Source organism: Marmota monax, unplaced genomic scaffold, assembly GCF_021218885.2.
Source record: "Marmota monax isolate L192 unplaced genomic scaffold, Marmota_monax_Labrador192_F-V1.1 WCK01_AAM20220418_F8-fsc00113, whole genome shotgun sequence".
In the NCBI taxonomy this organism is placed as follows: Eukaryota; Metazoa; Chordata; class Mammalia; order Rodentia; family Sciuridae; genus Marmota; species Marmota monax.
Genome location: NW_026694479.1, coordinates 2,666,249 through 2,688,542, shown reverse-complemented (window position 1 = coordinate 2,688,542; position 22,294 = coordinate 2,666,249). Strand labels below are relative to the sequence as shown.

Genomic DNA, 22,294 nt, shown 5'->3' with positions numbered 1-22,294 from the left:
ACATTTCTAATCCATGGGACATATGTAAAGTTTATATCTATAGTAAGATGAGTAACTTTTACATACTGAAAATGAATAATCCAGTTGGAAAATGGTAGGAATAGACAATTCACAAAAGAGAAATTCAAATGGTCAATAAACTTGAAATAGTGAATCTGTTTACCTCTTAGTCAGGAAAAGGCAATAGCTAATCCCTAATTTAACATCCTTTCACACAGCTCCTAACCTTCATTGACTATTCATGTAACCAAGGTATCACCAGGGATTTGCTTAGGAGTTGTCTCCCAGCATGGTAGATAGAAAATGCAATGAAGAGTCTCCTGTGTTAGTCTCCTTGTTAGGAATTAGGATTGTGTGTTTCCAAAGAGACAGTCTCCTCTGTGGAAGCCATGCTTCTGAGTACTGTTGACTCAGTCCCTTAGGGACATAGACCCTGATAGACCTGCAAGTTCCAGCCTGACATCCTTCATGTTGTTTTTATGGGAAACATATACTGATCCTTACCAACATCTAGACACAACATATTCCTTAAGTGAGGACTTTCTGTGCAATTGTGAAATTTAGATTTAGGAAAAACAAAACAATAAAAATAAAGAATTCGTGAACAGCTTTACTCAGACCTTTACTCAAAACCTCTTACAAACATGTGAAATACGTTTTTTAAAATTATCAGTTGAATTACCACCATCAACAACAAAACTTGAAAGAAAACTAAAAACAGCAGTCAGGCATGGTGGTGCATGTCTGTAATCCCAGCCACATGTGAAGCTGAGGCAGGAGGATTGCAAAATCAAAGCCAGCCTGAGCAATTCAGTGAGATGCTGTCTCAAAATAAATTTTAAAAAGGGCTGGAGATGCTGCTCAGGATAGAGCCCTTGCTTAGCATGTGCGAGGCCCTGGATTCAATCACTACCACTGTAAAAAGAAGAAAACGAAAACTAAAAACAGTAAAATGTTGAAAGAAATTGTATTTGGAGAGGGGTTCCTTCTGTGAAGGAAAGACTTCCAGTTTTAAATCAAAGGTTGAAATCAGAAAATAATCCCTGCTTTGGAACCAAGCAGGTCAGTTATACATTTTGGAGGTTGGAGAAGAAAAGCACCTTTTCCAGACTAGAACTTGTTAAGGTCCCTGCTGTCTGATGGTTAGTTTTTAATTCAGGATGAACTCCAGAGGTGGTGTTCAAGGGAAGAGCTAGACCAGAGGATGGCATCCTGCTTCTGAGTTAGCTTAGGGATGAAATATCAACCGTGCTAAAGGAAATATGAACTCTCGTGACTCATATTTTTATCCAAGGCCATTTTTCTTCCGTTTTCTTGTACTTTTGATGCTATTGTTCTCAGCTCTGTCTCATGTTCCAATGCGTTGCCTTCTTCCTGCATCTGTATAGACTTAGGTGGTTGGGAGATCTTTACAATCCTCTAAGTCCATTTTATAGGTGAGGAAAACTGAGACCTACACTTGTTAAAATGCTCACACAGTCAATAGCTGGTGAGTTATAAGGCCAGGAATAAGCAGAATCACATCAAATCTTTTTTTTTATTCTACTCCTTTATCTTGCTAATTTTTATTAGAAAACCACAATAAAATGCTAAATATGTTTTGGGATATCTTCACAACCTTGGTTAGGCAAAAATATCTTTATGAAAAGATATGAAAAGGATAAATGGAAAAGAAGAGCTTGGATAGATTAAACTTCATCAAAATTAAACAGTTCTGCTTTTTAGAGATGTCTTTAAGAAAATGAATAGGCAATAGTCTGGGAAAAATTTGTGTGTGTGTATGTGTGTGTGTGTGTGTGTGTGTGTGTAAGACACAGGACTTGAATATAGGTTATATAAAGAGCTCCTAGAAATCAATAACAAATGATAACTCAATTTCAAAATGGGCAGAAAACTTCTAAGAGGAATGTTGCATTAAAAATATACAAATATTTAATAAGCACATGAAAACAATGTTTGCCATCATTAAACTGTCAAGGAAATTAAAGCCAAAATCACAATGAGATTACTATTCACCCACTAGAATGGCTGAAATTAAAAAGATTCACAGCATCAAATATTGATGAGGACATGGAACAACTAGAACTCTCACACATTGCTGATGGGAGTGTAAAATGTAAAATGGCACAACTACATTGGAAACTGGAAATTTCATATATAAAGTTAAAATAGCATCTCCTCTTGGACCCAGAGATTCATCTTCTAAATATTTACTCAAAGCACATGAAAACTTGTGTTTATAGCAGCTTTATTCATCATAGGCCCAAGTGAATGGATGTAATAAATTGCAGTAGTAGTGCATGCCTGTAATCCCAGCAGCTGGGGAGGCTGAGGCAAGAGGACCGCAAGCTCAAAGCCAGCCTCAGCCACTTAGTGAGACCCTGTCTAAAAATAAAAAATAAAAAGGGCTGGGGAAGATGGGTGTGGTGGCACTCAATCCCAGCTGCTCCAGAGGCTGAGGCAGGAGGATTGCAAGTTCAAAGCCAGCCTCCTCAATGGTGAGGTGCTAAGCTACTCAGTGAGACCCTGTCTCTAAATAAAATACAAAATAGGGCTGGGGATGTGGCTGAGTGGTTGAGTGCCCTTGAGTTTAATCCCCTGTACCAAAAGGGGAGGAGGCAACTAGGGATGTGGCTTAGTGGTTAAGTGCTCCTGGGTTCCATCCCTGGTTCCAAAAAATAAAAATAAATAAATGCAGTACATTCATACAATAGAATACAACTTAGAAATACAAAAGAATGAACTGCTGATGTGTGCAACAGCATGGAAGAATCTCAGAAACATCCTGTTAATCAAAAGGATCCACAGTACATTCTATATGACTCCATTTTTGTAACATTCCATGAACAGACAAAACTAATCTACAGTAGAAGAAATCAGAACCGTGGTTGCCTGTGGGAGTAAGAATTAGCTGTGCACGGGAAAACTTGGTTGGCATGATGGAGAGGTGCCATATCTGGTTTGGGCTTGTGGTAGATGCATGTATTTCTTAAAACTCATGGAAGTGTCTGCTTTAGATCTGTGAATTTCAGTGCATGAAAATTTACCTAAACCATAATATTAAAACAAAAACAGAGCTAGACACATTCAAACAACTATAGTTGAATGTGGCAAGTTTGGGATTTATCTTTTTACTCTCATACAGCTTCAGCCAGGGTGAGATTTCCTTTGGCGCCATGGGCAGTCACATGGCCTCTACTGAGCCATAACCACAATCTTCTCTTAGAAACCTCTGCTGCTGTTGTACTGCAGGGTTTTTCTGGATAAAGACATTTTGCCCAACAGGATAATCGCAGATGTGACATATCCAGACAGTGCTGAGAGAATGAAGGGTTGGTGGCATATGGATGGAACCAGGTCTTTCAAATATTTTCATCAGTTTCCATATCAAAAAAGAACTGTTCTAAGCTCTTCAATATGGATTACATCAGAGGGCAGTTTTAATACTAAAATCATAAGTCATTTGTTAAATATTTCTATATATTATATTGTTCCAGATAGGTCAAAAGAATTTAATTCATATTTCTTAAATGTAGAACATGCAAGTTATAATTTTAGCATGTCACTAATAGCACTGGGCAGATGTAAAAATAGTATTAATAATTCCTTTGCTAAAATACTAATTATGGTGTCTCTGTGCCGCTTTTATCCTGCTTTGGAAAGGAAAGGGAATAAACTTTCTTACTCTTCTTATTTTTACTCTATTTACTTGCTTTTTTTTTTTACACTGTGAAAATATATCAAACCTCCTGACATGTTGGAAATTGTGAAAGAGGAAGATTACAAGAGCCAAGAGGAAAATGCTTTTAATTTTAAACACTGAAATTTGGTTTAGTCTTGGATGCCATTATAGTGAATAATGGGAACTGATCCTAGACTTCAAAAGAAACATGACCAGATGGTCTTACCATTCAGCACTTAATGCTGCTATGAATTTCCAGTTAGACCCCAAACTTTTCATTTCCCCAGCGTTCCCCCTTACCTCCGTCATCATACAAAAACGAAAGGAATCTGAAACCTTTTTTTGTGTTTTCTGAAATACTGGTCCTGAGCAAACTTATTTTTTTTGTGTGTGAAGATAGGGTTTAATAAAGAGACAAAAACCTGAAACATTAATCAGACCCACTAGGCTAATTACTGCGAACTCCAAAGTTTATTACTTTTAAATATTAACTGCTTAAAATGATTCATTTGGAGATCAAAATGATTAATCCTTCTCAGTCACTATAAATGTCAGTGGCGGGATTAAAGGATTTAGATGGTCATGTTTACTCAACCTTAAATTTCTGTACTAAAGACACAAGTTAAATAGCTCCAGTTTATCATTGTTTCATGTTAATGTTTTCCTCTTAACTCTCTCTTTTAGCTCCCCTGCCTAAGTGATTGTTAACTAATTTTGGCTGTTAAGTAGGCAAGTGCTTCTTTCAGTCTTGGCCGCCAACCCGCTTTGTAGATTACCTACCAGAAGGTGTGAGCAGATAGATGTAGCTTACAGCCCTCCTCCTGACGCAGTGGGGGTAATCCTTTCCCCCTGCCTCGGCCTTTATTGGTCTGATGTCTTGAGCCCCCAGCTTACTGCTAAACTTGTATCCGGGTCCTCGCCACGTTGCCAATTTTGGATCCACATTGTGAATCACTGTGGTGCCGCTTCAGTCACAATTATTAAACACCTGCTGCTTTATGCCAAACCATACGCTTATTCATACTAGTACCTACTGCAGTTTGACTATCAGATACCAACAGATAGGTTGTAGGCATCTTATCATCTCCGGCTCTTGGTTTGTTCTAAAGGAATAATTACTAAGAGAAAGTAAGAAGCAAATTTATTTTCAGAATGCCTTTAATAAAAGAAATAATCTAAAAATATTTCTCTAATTACAAGTGGTTGCTTAAATCGATATGTATGTGTATATATGGTTGAGTGTATAAATCCTTCATGATCCAGGCTTAAAAGATGCTTTTTTCTTTAAAAGTCAGTGGAGTTAATGTAGTTTTTCCCATTTGGGCCACCAAACCTTCCTTTCAATATCCGTATGTTCCTCCTCCTCTGGGGGTCTCACGAATCTTATCTTGAAGAAAATGCACATTCTCCAGGGCCATTCATTCTAATCCTGCTTTCTCTGCTTTCAGATATAGCTGGGGTTTTCCCTTCTCATCCTCCTCATCCAGTTCACCTTAGTGCCTAGCCCCAGATTTCCATTGGCAGAGGTCCCCCTCCACAACTGCTTTCTAAAAATGATTGCTGAGGGGGCATCCTGCAATGGCTTCCATTAGACTTGTGTTTTGTGTAATGAATTGGATTATAAGTATGTTGCACGGTGGTCATTTTCAATATCCTCTGGAAATTTGAGGTTATCTGTGTAGGGGCGGAAAGGTGGGCTACCTTTCCTCACCCAGCCTATGGCACATAGGACTCTCATCCAGAGAAAGTCAACATGAGCAAAGCATACCAATGTATTGATGAAGGTTTTGTGTGAAACAGGAGCCTTCAGGAATGAGAGACCTAGGGAAAGCTGTCTGTTTTTATTAGGCTTGATGAAAAATGGACAGTCATGTAGAAATGTGATTGGAAAGAAAGGGTTTGACGTACCGGTAACAGACTGAAGGGGAAATGCAGCAAGACCTGTCCACCTTCAGAACCAGGGTTTTTCTAGGGAGAAGGTAAAAGGGAGCAGGGATAGTGTGATCATTCTTGGTTTAATGACTTGCTTTGAGAGAGAGGTTCCATTTTCTGTGGTGTGGGGGATCAAACCCAGTGCTTCATGCATGCTAGGCAAACACTATACCACTGAGCCACAACCCTGTCCCAGTAATTTTTTTTTTTTTTTTTTTTTTTTTTTTTTTTTGGTGGTGCTGGGGGTTGAACCCAGGACCTTGTGCATGCGAGGCAAGCACGGTACCAACTGAGCTATATCCCCAGCCTGAGAGGTTCCTTTTCTGTGGTCCACCTTGAGGAGGAGGACCTCTGGTTTGGGTGATGTGCATCAGTGCGGTGAGAGACAGGAGGTCAGGATAAGGCCAGAGAGAGGGACTTTGTTCTGAGGCCGCTTCTGAAGTCTCCAGCCTCCTTCAGTTCAGAGGATTCAGCATGCCAAAATGGCATCAGTGTATGATTTTGGAGATTAGTAGCATATTAATAGATAACTTTAGCAAGAAGTTGAAAATATTTGAATTTTATTTGCAGAGTAAAAGGGGATAGGGCAAGTTCAGGTAGTTAGTGGGAAAGTATAAGAAGAGGAGTGTCTTGAAAAAATATGCACCAGGAAATAAAGTTACAGGTATTTCTCTTACTGTGTAATTGTCTTACTGTTTTGAAACTCAGCCAAACTGAAAACTCTCCTAAGATGGTAGAAGTTTATTTTTATGTGGTGCTGAGGATCAAACCCAGTGTGTCACAAGTGCCAAATAAGAAGCATTTACCTGATCTGTTATTTTGTGGTATGCTTGGACCTATGGAGGAGTGTCACTCCATGCCTGAAAATAAATAATTTCATTCAAGCTTATAGTGACCAAGAAAAATAATTAAAGACAATTATAGATTATTTTATTTCTGTGTATTATACTTATATTGATTCATCTGTCCATTTCTTACCCTTGGATTTTGTAAAAGAAACAGATGGTTAATCTTCTTTTTTTAAGTATTTTTTTTAGTTGTAATTGGACACAATACCTTTATTTGTTTATTTTTATGTGGTGTTGAGGATCAAACCCAGTGTGTCACATGTGCAAGGCAAGCGCTATACCGCTGAGCCACAACCTCAGCCCCTGGTTAATCTTCTTTAAAATAATTCATATATGATGAGGGGAAAGGGAAGGATTGAAATGGAGGGAAAAATGCTCCTATATAATCATACACAACTTCTTTTCTTTACAATGAATATATATTTAATTGTCAATAGACATTTATTTTACTTATTTATATGCAGTGTTGAGAATCAAACCCAGGGCCTCACACATGCTAGGCAAACACTCTACCACATCTCTGTTCATGTTCAGACCACAAGCACTGAGCCACAACTCCAGACCAGAAGGGAAGATTTTTAAAAACCTAACCTTCCCCTTTCCCAAGAGAAGGTAATATATTAAATGTGTAATTACTGAATAGGTACTATTAAACAGCAAATCAAGAAAATACATGTAAAATGGGTTGTTTTGATTTTTCTTTGTTTTTTAAATTACTAAAATAATTATCAGGACAGTAAAAATGCAAAACTATAAGACAGAAAATAGCTAATTTCCTTCACTAACAATCCCTTTTAAATGAACCATCATTAATAGTAATATATTCCTTCTCATCTCTGTTCATGCTCAAACCACAAGCACTTACATAATCTGCTAATTCTCCTCCTTTGTTTCCAGAAGTGGGATCATACCATACAACTTCATTCTGCAACTTACATTTTTTTTTAACTTAAAACATATATAATGGTCTTCCTTCCAGATCTGAAGATTGAGATCCAAACTCATTATTTATGCTAGTTCCAGAATGTTCCATAGCATGGATATGTAATTTATTCAGCCATTCCCTTTCTGGTAAACATTTGGGTTATTTACATTTTTGCAACAATGATGCAGTAAACATTTTTTGTACATGTATATTTAGATCAAGTGATTTTGTTTGTATAGGGTATAGTCCCAAAGGCAAACCATCTTAGCTAAAGAGTATTTACAATGTTAATAGAAAAGTACTTTATAAGGAATAAAAGCAGCATAAGAGGAAATCTAGAAAAAAAAAGATAAATAATGAATTCTCACGTAAGCCCATAAATCAATTGCTTTTATTTATTTAATTGTTATATTTAATTATTGATACTTGGGATTGAACTGAGGGACTTTTTATCACTTTTTATCATCCCCAGCCTTTTTATTTTTTATTTTGATCCCTATTTTATTTTCACTGAGTTGTTTAGGGGCTCCCTAAATTGCTAAGGCTGGGCTTAAACTTGTGATCCTTCTGCTCAGCTTCTGGAGTTTCTGGGATTACAAGTGCCTAGCTCTTACAATAACAATTATTCCTCCCGCCGCCCACATTCAGTACCAACGATTGATTTTCTAAACACAGGTTGCAAGTTTCAGGCCCTATTTGCAATGTGATAAAAGAAAACCAATACCTAATAAGAAGTGTTGATAAGAACATACAGAAATTAGAGCCTTGTGTACTGCTAGTGGGAATAAAGCAGTACATCTGCTGTGGAAAGCAGTCTGCCAGGCCTTGGTAAGATTAAGTAGGGAACTGCCCTAGACCTAGCAATTCCTCTCCTGGGTGTATACCCAAGAGACACAAAAACGTGTACACACAAAAATTTCTACATAAATATTCCTAGAAGCAGTTCATAATAGTCAGAAAGTGGAAAAAACTGAAATGTCCATTAATAGATGAATGAATAAATATGGTGTATCCATACAAAAGAATATTACATAACCATGAAAAACAGTGAAGAACTGATGTTATAACATGTTTGAACTTTTCAAACATCATGCTAATTGAAAGCAATTGATCAAAAAAGACCACGCATTGTAAGGGCTCTTTTATCTGAAATGTTCAAAATAGGTGGATCTATTGAAATAGAAGCAGACTGGTGATTTCCTAAGGGAGTTGGGGGAAGCAAACTGGAAATTTTAGAAGATTTCTTTTTGGGTAAATAGAAGTATTCTAACATCATAGTCGCTAAAAAGCCATTGAATTGTATACCATATGGTATATAAGTTGTATCTCAATAAAGTATTCATTTTTTAAAAAGTAAGAGGCGGCGCCAACGTTAGGGAAATTTGGACATTAGAAGGGAGAGAATACACTGCCCCCAGGGTACTGGCATCACCCTGTGCCACTCTAAGACTAGATTCTTACATAGAATTTTTATCTTTCCAATTCAAATAAGAGATAGTAGATGTCTTACCCATTGGCAAAGAACACTCTGATTGCAGCTTTGAGAAATTCCTCTCTGCTCTGACTAAGTTGTAGGTGCTGTATGAAAAAAAGGCCAAATAGGAACCCTGATCCCTGATCCCCTTCATTTATTAAAGGGGTAGTTGTATCATGCACCAACCTCATTTGAAGTATTTGTCCTTACATCATCCTTTCTCCTTTGTCATGTATGCTAACTCATTTTTTAAAATGTAAAGTTTTTTTTTTAATGATACCAACTTCCTAGGTTGTTCATTAAGTTTTTCTTTTATAGATTTTCAAATTTATGAGTGTCATAAAACAAAAATGCCTAATCTGTTGCAAGCTAACTTTGCATTTTAATCACAAGTGAATTCCACCCTCAGGTAGACTTGTTCTTGCTACAATTTATTGTTTTGGTGCTGTTTCAAATTATAATGGAAACTTTGCCATTGACCCTGCTGATCAAGGTTACCAAAATTCAAAGTGCAGGAGAAAAATACTTGTTTGCCATTCTTAGCCAAACAGAATTAATATAAAGACTGGAAAGCAGAAAGAGAAGTTAAGAGAAATGGTGCTAAAAGTAGTGCAAAGAACATCAGACTTTTTACAATCTGAAAAAATCGTGAAAAATAAGAATAGAATATTTGCTACTTGAACTGAATCTGACTCTAACCACGGCTATCAGATGGTTACCCTGGTCCCAGAGGTACCTAAGCAGCCTCATCATACCTTTCTTTTTCTACTTTTCTACATCTCCTTCAAGCTGTACCCAAACATTCTCAGCCCAGCTCAGCCCTCCCACCTCCTCTATCCCTCACCAATTATCTCTTCTCCTAGTTAGGAACCTTTCTTGTCTCATCTCTGTATTTGTCAAAACTGCATAGTCTTCCGTAAGTGTAGCTTATCTAGCTAAGTGTTGCTAGATTGCAGGAAATTATCTGGTAGATTAATTTATTCTGGCTTAATGGTTAGATATCTTCAGAGAAGGGTGTTTGCATTAAAACAAGGGATCCTAAAATTTAAAAAGCCTTACCCAAAGAGGAGAGTTGACAATAATAGAATCTGAAGCATTGTGGCATTTCTCGGGAAAAGGCATTTTTGAATGAAATCAATTACTTATGTCAAAGTCAACTTTGGTGGTGATGTGGCTATTTGCAAGTGATTTGAAAATTATTCTTTCCCCACCATAAAATTACACATTTCTCCATGATCATTAATTACATTTGTCAAGGTATTTATTTTTTAAGGAATTTTCCCCTCATTTATACAAACCATCTTGTAAGCCAAGTTGTGAAATCCCTGAAAGGTAGAAAGAGGCCACGGGGAAGTGATTTGAACAGAGGTAGTAAGTGGCTTTAACACAGGTCCATCAGAGGCTAAGTTTAGTGTGTTCTTTCCTCTGGAAACAAAAATAAACTTTTAAATTCAATGAAGAAATCTAACAGGGATTCCTGCTGTTTGGGTAGCTTTCTAGTTTGCATTTCAGAAACAGCCCTAAAGAGTTTTGAGTCATTGTGAGCTGATGACTGCAGAGGTTCAAATTGTTCTGGAGTTTAGATCACATACAATTCAGAGGGATGATGCCTTGGATATTTAGCTGCAAAATGAACTGTGTTTACATACCTGGAGAACAAATGAAGATTGCAGTTTTCTGCTTTCTTTCACCTCATGGATTTTTGCATCAAGATGGCAATAGCCTGAAAAGTCAGAAACTTGGAAAATGTTTCAAAATATTAAGTTCAAAGATAAGAAAGAGAATGCTTATCGTTTTATAACGTCTGTCTTTTTGTTCTGGAATGTGGGTACCTCCCAATATAGGAGGGAAATGCAGAGGATCATTCTTATTTATTTTTTCACTCCCTAAAAATTATTTTGTATTCTTATTTTGAAAAACCTGCATGTTTGATGGTAATATTAAAATGTTGTAGAGTTCTCTGCACCCCCCACCCCCCGACATTTTAAATGTGACATGGAAATAACAGTGAGTAAACTCTTTTAAAGCAATTCCATTAACAGTCCATGATGACAATGATTTTGTTTGGATTGACTCTCATAAGTAGAATTCACTAAAAATACTGACAGTCCTGTGTCCTACCTCAGTGAGTTGACCCACATTCTCACTGTGAAGTGGGCAGGCACTTTTTTCTTTCTTCTTTTTTTTTTTGTGGATTTTTTTTTTTTTTGGTTCAGATGCTTATTCACATCTCCCTAATAAGCACAGTTTGATTTGTAGCTAATTGTAGCAACTGATTTTCATTATTTATGGGTGTCATTGTCAGAATCCATTTGGAAGTCTGACCAAGACAAAGCTGATTCCAACTTCTGATTATGACCATAGCAATAAAGCAATTAACCACATTAGTTAAAATATGCTGAGGCCTGGAGGCTGCTAATATCTTTACAGCCCAATATTTGCTACATTGTACTTTATGTTTGATTTATTTCCTAGAAGATTCTACCTATCATTTTATCATAAGTAATTTGTAATACACTGTTTTAAAAAGTATAGCATAGGTTTCTCATACCAGCAAATTAACTGAAGTGTTCCTAGAAGTAGGAAAATTAAAACTGTTGGTCATTCAGTAGCTGAATTTAAATCACTCTTCTTATCCTACTGTTCTTTGTAAATATTTTGTTTCTTATGTCTCAGAGTCTACCATGTCAGCAAGATATAAGAAATGAGAGAGACCTATATATACATCTTACAAGCAAACATTTTTCACACTCTTCTCATCCATAGTATCATCAAACATATGTGAGAATTCAAGAATAAATACAGGATTGGGAAAGTCATTAATAACAGAAGTCATTTTAAGGTGTCACCTAATTTAAACACTTTTGCTTTAAGTTATTGCAGTGTCATGAGTTTTATTATGCTCAATTTATTAGTAAAGGCCCACAGAGTTCACAGCCATTTATTTTTCAGGGAACTTGATTTTATCATTAATTTTTAAATACATAATACTTCCACTTTAAGAGTTTACTGTATTTGCAAAAATTGTTTTACTCAGATCAATACAGATTTTTCCAGGTGTTTATTAAAGCAAAAAATCCCTAGAATGTCAAAATGTCCAAAGCATGCTGAAAATTTTCAAGACATTACACCCCAAAATTTAATGCATGCATGTGTACACACACACACACACACACACACACCCCATCCATGTTTATATTGATTGCTAAATTAAGATGGGAAGATGTAATAAGATTGAGTAAACTCATGTTTTTACTTAAGGAACAAATTTATTCTTAAGGGAAACTTCTTCTTTTTTCAGAGGAGTAACATCTGGGTGGGAAAATCCTGTAGTCCAGGATTGGAGCCAGGACACAGGAAATCATTCTGACAATTTCTATTACTTCATAAGTCTGCTAAACAAAATTCTGCCATTGTAAGGAATCCTTTCTCTGGGTTGAGTTTTCATGGTTTGTGCTACCTGCTCATCTCCATGGAGGTGCTTGTGGGAGAAGGGATGTCTGAGCTGGAGCTTGTAGACAGGCTGCAGTGCAGCCCCACTCTGCCCCATATTGCACCCCCTTGACCATATACCATGCAAAGCTAATGGGAACACTGGTGCTGGTAGCAGATAAACCTGAATGTGTGAGTGTTTATTTCAGGGAGATTTTCTTAAAAAAAAAAAAAAAAAAACTAAACTAAGACTAATACTAATCATATACTCACTAGTTGTTATCTTTTTTTCCCCCTAATTAGGACAGAATTTTACCCTAAGGCAGTTAGGAGTTTGTGAACCAGCAACTCGAAGAGGACTGGCATTTTGTGCGGAAATGGGGCTCCCTCACAGAGGTTACTCTATCAGTGCAGGGTCAGATGCTGATACTGAAAATGAAGCAGTGATGTCCCCAGAGCATGCCATGAGACTTTGGGGCAGGGGGGTCAAATCAGGCCGCAGCTCCTGCCTGTCAAGCCGGTCCAACTCAGCCCTCACCCTGACAGATACAGAGCACGAAAACAAGTCCGACAGTGAGAATGGTAAGTTTCATTTTTTCTTTATAATGTTGGCATTCAGTGCTTCTGCCTATTTTGGTTGACTATGGGTCATGTTCTCCTTCCTTTCTTCCTTCCTCCCATTCTTCTTTGTCTTCCCTTCTTCCTTTCTTTTTGTTTAATGCAGTAGAATACAAGAAATGTCCTTGAATAATGCATTTTTTTTCCTGGAAAAAAATCAATATTGAACATCAGATTGTTAAATTATGCAAGTAGTCTATGATATGTTAGCTATAGTTTTGAAAAACATTTCAATTGTGTACAGGAAAAAAAAATTAACTTTGACTTATCTTGGACCATGTCACCTGTTATCCTCCGTAGAGTAGCAAATCAAGTGTTGATAAGGTTTATCCCAGAGCCAGCTTGCAATCAAAGATGTCTTTGTAGATTCCTCTTGAAGATATCTTAAAGAAGTTGCAGAATCTTAGAATGGATGAGTGAGCACACAGAATAGTTTATTAACAGGGCTCAAGTGATTGAAGAACAAATTTGATCATGCTTTAAACTTCCTAGTTGATGAGAGCAATTGAATTCTTGGTAAAGAGGAGGAGTGTGGCCTTTGATGTGCTTCAGGAACTGGATGACTATGCAATTAAATCCACACCCAAAAATTGGATTTAAGGGTATCCAAATAGTAGCTTTATACATGTAAGAAAGAAAAATATCTTTATAAATTACTGGGACTTCTGTCCTAATGCTGGTACAGAATTACTAAAAAACAAACAAATAAAAAACCACTTAATTTATGTGTAGTAATGCAGTAATAAATTTTTTAAAAAAGCTTAATTTTTTGTCAGTGCTACTTCTAGGAAGGATTGGAACATCAGTGCCAATGCACCAGACAACAGCAACAAAAAAACCATTTCTCCTTCAGATTTAATGCTACTTCAGTCTGTTTATTAATGCTATGTGTATCCAATGTATCAAAAAAAAAAGACAAAATTAAGGTAAAAGAATCCCTTGACATTGGAAAGCAAGGTTGTTATCTTATTAATAATATTTCTTTTGTAATATTTATTGAACAACTTTGTCAGCTTGGCTTTGTAATAAGAGTGCAGATCTCTGGTTAGTTTTCGGTTTCAGCTAAATGACAGTGTGAAGTGGTACCTAGTGGGAGCACTGCTTATTAGGCATTTCCTTCCTATTCACAGGGAAAAAGTCTAATTTAAGACGTCGAGAACTATTTCTTACCTTATATAGAAGATTTTAGTGCATTAAACTAAAGTCAAGATCAATTAATAACATACACTTAATATTTTCATTTTGGAAGTGCAAGTTCTTGGTAAAAGCTAGCTTTATTTCAATCTCAAGCAAGAAACAAGGATACCTCTTTTGGACAAAATGAGTCTCAGAATCAGGCCACCAACATTTCCCTCAGTTAATCCATTCACCTCAGTAAATCCTGTGTTTATATCAATTTTCATAGTGGATTCAAGAGTCACTAACCTTAACTACTTACAATTTGGTATAAATATTGCTTCCCATCCATCTGCACTTCATATAACACTCCTTGAGCAATTGCAGGTACATTGTTATATTCAAATTCTGCATTTGATTTTCCTAAAATTCACAATAGAATTTATGATATTATAGAAAGGAAGAGAATGACCAAGTTTCAAACATGTATCATTTCTTTCTTTTCAGAAAATATAAATCTGCAAACTTTTTAATGTTTAGTTAAAAAATGATAGGGAGGATTGCAGAAAAACTTGTGAATTTCTAACTGCTGCCCCTCTGCATCTGCATGAATTATTATTAACTAGAGGAGGACCTTGTTTCCTGGGAATCTCATAGATCCTGTTCTTAGAGTGATGGGAAAGCTAGAGAAGTTGCACTCTTTCATTTCCTCAAGTGTTGGTTATGAAGCAGAATGAAGAGAGGCAGGGAGAGAGTGACAAGGGCCTTGCCTTGAAATTCGAACATTTGGCAGCATTTATTGAGAGTAAACAGGTCAGCCAAGTTAAGAGTATAAAGTGTCAAAAGCAGTGTTTCTTGAGCTGGACAGCAATGACTTAAACTTGTGTTTACTCTTTGCTCAAGGTTTGGTTGTGATTATTTTTTAAACAACGTTTTGATGGTCCAAGAATTCCCAATGAGATTGGTTCAAGGAAGGAAACAAGAAGAAAGAAAAGAGATATGTTATCTTAATGAATACTGAGGATTTCATATATTTATTATGTATTTCCATAGGAACATTTCAGATTGCTTGTTCTGAAATTTCAGTGATTACTCAGAAAGACCAAGAATTCATTAAGCTAATTAATTACTTTAAGATCTGGGGAAACATAGTTTTCTGAGGCATTTAGCAGACCTTAGAATTTTGAATTGTGGAGTTAAACAGGAACATTGTGGATTTTTCCCTGATATAAAAATGTATGTTTTTTTCCCCCTTAAGTTGTGTTATAGTAAGAACTAAAATTTGCAATCATACACAGGTTCTTCAAACATCTTCAAAACCAACATACTCAAAACTAATACATATTTCTATTTCTATCAGTATTTTTAGTTAAATATTTCTAATATAAAATTACTAAAATAATTCAATTCTTTTCTCTTTGGGTATTTTGAATTGCTCTCACTTTGAAAGTCTATTGATCTTCCCATTATATTTTACTTTGACCCTTCAATTATTTTGCTTGTCTAATTTTATTCATTTTTGAACTAGCTTGAGATGTGTCAGTGGAAAACCTATTATATCACTAAAGGTCAGAACAAGAAGGACCCGGGTAAAATATCTCACCAAATGAAACTAATTTAAGAACCAGACACTGATTTGTTCTCATCCTCTCATCCGGTTTAACATGGGACCTTTCATTGACTGTTTTCATCATTTGCAATAACTGTGAATGAGGTCGTTTTCCTCAGGAAAAGATGTTTTTCAACATTTGTAAAAGTATGCAAGTGGAGTGTCTGATATTGTAGTTATAACTTCAAAGGAGTGTTTAGTCACTAAAACAGATTAGATTTCATTTATTTATTGATAAAGAGGCCAACAGTTCAAGTTAAGAAGGTGCTAGAACGACTGTGAGGCTAATGAAATTTTGATGGCTGGAGCATCCCAGGAGAATAAAAGAACATTCAGACCTTGTCACACATCTCTATGTGAGCAGAGATTCAAAACAAGTGATAAAATTTATTCTTTTGCAAACCTAAGTTTTCACCAACCATGGGAATTTGAAGTCAAAAAAGAATTTGGAAAGAAAGATTTTGTAGTATATTGAGTTACATATGGAATTCCAAATGTTGATCTTTTTTCCAAATTAAGGATATGGGAGAAGTCCTTTCTTGACACATATTGATCATTGGGGTTGTCATCGTTCTCATGAGTCACCTGCCAAGCACCAGATAAATGCTGAAGGGACAGTGATTTGTGCCCACCTATTAACAGCAGTTCTAGTAAGCTGTTAAAAGGTTAAAAAAATAAATGCAATGGGATTCTCTAATCAAAGGTAAAATTACCTGTGTGCTTTGGATTATTTTAGGCATCTTTCCTGTCTCTGATGTGTTATTAAAAGACCCCCTACTGAATTCCCACTATCTAGCTTTGCAAGTAATCTGATCTTAATTCTGAATATCTATTTAAATGTCAGGAACAAAGGACTTTTTACTTTTTTCAAAACATCCATCTTTAAGCTATAAAAAATGTTCGCATATGCATCATTTCCCAGGGGCAGTCAAGCAAGTATTGTTTTTTGTCATCCAGTGTGTGGTATCCTGAAAGGTGCCTGGATTCAGAATCACAGAGATCAGGGCTCCCATCCTTTCATTCATCCCCTAAAACCGTTTAATCCTTAGTTACCCAGGGTGCGAGTTCCCAACTTGTGCATCTCTGCCTGCTAATGCATCGGTTGTTCTGCTAATTCTGTTTGTTGCTACTTCCAGAGATGTGGTGTTCCCCGGTTGGAAGTCCCTCATCTTGCTCTTCCCTTCTCTATCACTTAGTGCCTCTTGGGAAAACTTGACCTTTGACATCATTCAGGCCAGGAGGAGCTGGCACTGCTCTTCTACTGTATCATGATTCAGAGCCTTAGAACCTTCATGAAGGGTATAGGTTGAAAACATACTGCCTGTAGGCAGGCCACCTGATTTTGTATGAGTACCATCCCCTCCCAGCTGTGTGGCCTTGGGCAAGTCACCTAACAGTCCTGTGCTATAGTTTCCATGTAGGTAAAATAGAGATGACAGTGACTGGTATACAGTCCTAAAAGGATAAGGCTGTTGTGAATATTAAGTGAGTTCAGGTATATATTGTGCTTTAGAACAGTGCCTGGCATCTACTGAGTTGTGAGTGTGTGCTCTTATTATTTGTGAAGGTAGAAAATTACGTCCTTAAGTAATTATGAAGATTAAATTAAATAAATAATATTAAGTACCTACATAGTTTTGGCCCACATTCAGTGCCCTCTCCTTCCCTCCCCACCTCTTTGTTACCCTCCCTTTGTCTACATTAGCCAAGTGTTTATAGGTTTGGTAAGATGAGAGAGAACCAACACTCTCTCCCAGAAAAAGGCACTGATAATTTGCATAGTCTGGAATTTCTGTCACCATTGATTGGCTCTCTTATTTTCCTCCAAAACCCCACATCCTTTTTAATTTACTGTAATTAAATGAATGTGCATTGAATGCTGCTGATAATTAGTTTGATGGCTATAGACTTCAAAGACTTTAGCATGCTCCTTCCCCTCCTGGCCGAAGGAAATTTCAAAAGTAGTGTTTCCCTCAAAGGCATGTTACTTAGACAGCCAGTCAATTAAAAGGCAGTTTAACTGATGCTCATCAGTTCACACAATAAAATAAATCATTCCCGTAAGACTTCACTTCTCACCTGGGGTCCTAGCAATGTACCTGTTGTAGGACCCCAGGAAGGCCACACTAATTGTGCATGATACTGAAGTATTAAGGGCTAATTTGACTAACAAAAAGCCTATAACGTTAGAGTGCAGTGTTTTGTTTTGTTTTGTTTTTTTCATACAAGATACTTGCTTTGCACTGCTAAACACTTTTCAAGGAAGCAATTTTACTTGTCCTTTGAAATAGGTACTTTTAAAAGTCTGCTTTCTGTATAGAGAGATAAAGTTTAAAAGTTGAGTTATTGTACTTTACAAGGAAAAAGGTAAGGTATGCCCCTTAAACCAATTTGATAAACCATTGTACTGATACTGTTTACATCAGTGTCTCAACAGAGAGCTTGAGCTATTTTGCAATCCAAATTACTATGTCAGGCAGTGTATGTTCTCTGGAAGCGTGGGCAGTGCAATTTCTTCTCTTTCTGAGTCACTGTATGAGGTGAGAGAGAGGAAATGGAAGGACCTATAGTTATTCTATTACCAATTAAATTCTAGAAGAGTTTGGGAGAACCTGCTAGAGGCTTGGAGTACCCCGTTGTGTCACCTACTTGTGATGCTTGTAGCTACCATGAAGATGGCATTTCCCTAGCTCTTTTCATGAAGGGAATAATATTTGGATTTTCTGAAGATAATTTGAAGGGGTGTGTGTGTGTGTGTATGTGTGTGTGTGTGTGTGTGTATTTTAGCTTCTCTAGCCTAATTTTGTTCCTTCAGCTTTATCCACAAATTTTTCTTTCAGCCTTCTTGGGAAATTGTGAGAACTGAGATGGAATTCCCTTGCTGTAGAAATAAATGTTGTTTTAGTGTTATTCTAATTTTATGAGATTCTATTACACACAGTAACTTATAACTTGAATGTTGAGTTCAATTATGGGCCCTCTTCTGGCATGCAGTGGTCAATTCTGGCATGGTCTGCCACTGTAAATTATATTTTATGTTTTAGGTGCTCTAGTATGTCAATATGAGTGAAAGTAATACTTGGGTATGCTTACTAAATCAAGCTCAGAATTGAAGTGCTGCTTTGCAAAATACAGTCATTTCTAATGTATAAAATAGTTACCTTGCCTCGATACATATACATTTGTAGTTTCAATTGTGACTTTTCATTCTTTGAGTAAAAGTTTCCATTTTTCATTTAAGGATGAAATATATTCACTTCTTAAATATGTACAGCTCACTCTTGAGTATTAGGATTTAAATAAAATTTAAAAATATATTATTATTAAACTACTATTATGAAAACTTATGAAGTCTACTGCCATTGCTCTTACTTAGTATACATATGTAGTTTTTCATTCTAAGAGGTTTTTCAGTAAACTTTTCAATTTGCTAATTGTCATGTGGACATTGCCAATTCCACCAAACTCATCTTGTGTTCTAAGTATTTTTGTTTAAAATATATAGAATATAAGCTACCTCTGTTTAAATTCTGAACATTCTTTTAGTTGCAGATTTGAAATCAACATGAAGTATATCATGCACTTAACAAAACTGATGATGTATGCCATTTGGATTTTTGAAAGTGTTTTTGATATCCTTGAAAAATCACAGTGGTAGCAGTAAAATTGTTTTAATTAATGAATCGAACAGCAGTGAATGCTGAATCAGGTTTATTGATGTAATTATCACTGAAATAGAAAAAATAAATGTTACAGTCATAGAACCTTAGTTTATTTGCCATTCTGAGTGTATTCAAATGTTTGAAGAGCAACTAACTGATTTTTTGTGTGTGCTATTTAAAGAATATTCTTCTCCAGTCTTAACGATTCTGTTTATTAACATTACATCTAAATTCAGTTTTATACATGAAAATCTTTTACATTATTTACTGAGTCGTTTCAGTAATAATTTTACTATATTGAAATATTTTTATATTTATTGGTTGACTTGAGATAGTTTTCTATAATGACTAGATTGTACATAAACTAAATGTAAAAGCTATTTGAATGCATATTAAAGTGGATACAAATGCGTATAAACTTGGGAAAAGGGCAATTAGGAACATCTGATGACTCTTACCTTGACTTTATATAATACTATTATAAGTCACACAGAAACTAAAAATTGAATAAAGTTTGGATGTGACTCATCGAATTGATTTCTTATTTGGTCTATCAACTACATCTTCATTCAATGAATAATAAATGCTGACTGTTGTACCAAGTGCTGGAAAAACAAAAATGAGTAAGATGTGGGTCCTGACCTCTAGTCGCTCACAGGCTAGTAGGCAAACAGGCAAGTCGACATGTAATTGGATTTTAATATGGTAAGTGTTATTACAGCAGAATATGCAAAGTCACTGTCAGCACAGAGCAGAATATTGCCAGTAGAGAGAGAATGCAGGGAGGAGAGGAGAGAATGCTTCATAAAGGTGGAGAGGGAAATGGTATTGGAATAGAGGCTTAAAGGTTATAGAGAAATTCAAGACAGACAAAGCAGTCAAGGAGAATGTGTTAAATTCCTGGGGACTGTTCCTCAAATCCCAAGTTGTTTGGTGCCTGTAACACATGAGAGTTGAGGCTGCACAAGTTGCCTCAGAATATATGCAGAGGTCCTTAAACACTTTTTGCTTCAGGCTACAAAAGAAGCACTGAGGGATTTTGATTAGAGGGATTGCATGGTCATACACCCATTTTATGAAATTACTTTGAAAGCAGTGTGGAATGCTGTCTTTCCCTCAAGAGAGTAAGCTCTGTGGGGACATGGCCACTGTGTTCACTTACCCAGTCTCTGAACCTGGAAATGAAGTTGCTATTGAATATTCATTCAAATAATAATAATGATTCACTCAAATAATAGACTTGGAATAGACTTGGTTTAGAAGTGGTTCTCCAGCCCAACCGTTTACGGGCTGGAGACTTATTCCCCACCTTTCAATGTTGAGATCTGGTAGAATCTTTAGGAGGTGGAACTTGGTGGAACATGATCACTGGAGGCTCTGCGTTTGGGTTCATGCTACTGTCACAGAGTGAGTAAATTCTCATGAGAGTGGGTTGTTATAAAATGAGGCCATCCCCCACATTTACCCCTTTCTGCACATGGATGACTCCCATTCTATTTCTCTACCATACTACGTTGCAGTCAAGGGATTTAGCACGTTTAGTCTGCGAAGGTGAAAGTCTAAGATTGGGTTGAACAGATGGGGCTGCCCAATCTTAGACTTTCAGCTTCCCAAACTATGAACTAAATAAACCTCTTTTTTACATAAAGTACCCAGCATCATGTATTTGGTCATAGAACAGAAAACAGACAAATCTAGGGGCAAACTGGGAACAAATTAGCCAATTAGGTAATATTCTAATAACCAAAATGGGAAAATATAAGTTTGGATAAAGAACCAGGGAGGAAAGGGAGACCCATTCATTTAAAATCAAAATCTGGTGATTAATTATTTGCATTGAAATAGTGAGAAGGGAGACATTTAAAAAGACTATCTTCTCTAACTTGGTAGACTGGGTGAATGATAGTATAATCCAAGTTGGGAGTTAAAGCATATTGTTATAAAGTTAGAAATTCAGCCAGGGAATTACTACTCAGTTCAGTAATCTTTTACACAATTATGTGTGTGTGTATTTTATATATATATATATATATATATATATATATATATATATATATATATAATATTCATTGTTTATTATATATTATATATATTATATTCATTGTATACATAGTAATATATAATATAAATACATATATTATTATATATAATACATACATTACATTTAGTGCTATTTTGTTTAGAAATACTTATTTAAAACCAGGGATAGAAGCTCTTCCCAAATGCAAACAGAATATAAAATGAAGACAATCACAGGTTGAATCATGAGTTCTCTAATATATCTTCTACAGAAGAAGCACCAATGAAAGAAATGAACTTCCACTGAGGGGGAAAAAGATCAATTCACTGAAGACAGATTGTATATGATTTGCAGAATCAAAAACTTCCAACATTCTGCCCCGTTAAGCGCCACATTATCCTGAGGATTGGACAGGAAGATGTTAATTTCTGTGTAGTGGGTATGGCAGTCAAATTGCAGAGGGCTGAGAGTTGAACAGAAACCTAAAATGTGGCATCAGCGAGTGGAGATTGTTCTTTCCAAAACTCAACTAAGCAAGGAAGGAGGGAGCTAGGTTGAAGACACCTGGGGAATTTGGCGGAAGGGATATTTTTATCTTGCAAGACATTTCAGCATCTTTATAAGGAAAGGGAAGGAGAAATGCAATAAGAAACTGGAGGTGGAGGAGATTAAGGGGGAAATGAGTTGCACCTGGACTGAGGGATCAGGCGTGCAGGGATCCTTGGACTATAAACCTATGCAACTGTGAATTCCTCAAGATGTCTTACCTTTTAATATACTTTCATCTTACCATTTTGTGTGCATAAATAGTTTGGTATTTGCTATAGAAAGGTTTACTAAAAAGGATATGTTTCTGGGCTGAGGATGTAGCTCAGTGCTTGCCTGGTGTATGTAAGGTCCGGGTGTCGATCTCCAGCACTATAAAAAAAGAAAGAGAAAGACACATTTTTATTTAATATTGATTGAAATCATAACA

At 36.2% G+C, this 22,294-nt stretch overlaps 1 protein-coding gene across 16 annotated transcripts in view; it reads left to right on the top strand.

The window, feature by feature from the left end:
- The window catches only part of Tenm3 (teneurin transmembrane protein 3), a 2,500,614-nt gene that overhangs the window by 2,066,338 nt on the left and 411,982 nt on the right, over nucleotides 1–22,294 (top strand). For 12 of the 16 annotated variants that reach the window (XM_046419064.2, XM_058571202.1, XM_058571201.1 and 9 more), the window contains one exon: nucleotides 12,597–12,875. The exons of the other annotated variants lie outside the window; for them this stretch is intronic. In XM_046419064.2, coding sequence (XP_046275020.1) covers nucleotides 12,597–12,875 — 279 coding nt within the window. The remainder of the gene's footprint in view (nucleotides 1–12,596; nucleotides 12,876–22,294) is intronic. 16 annotated transcript variants of the gene reach the window in all.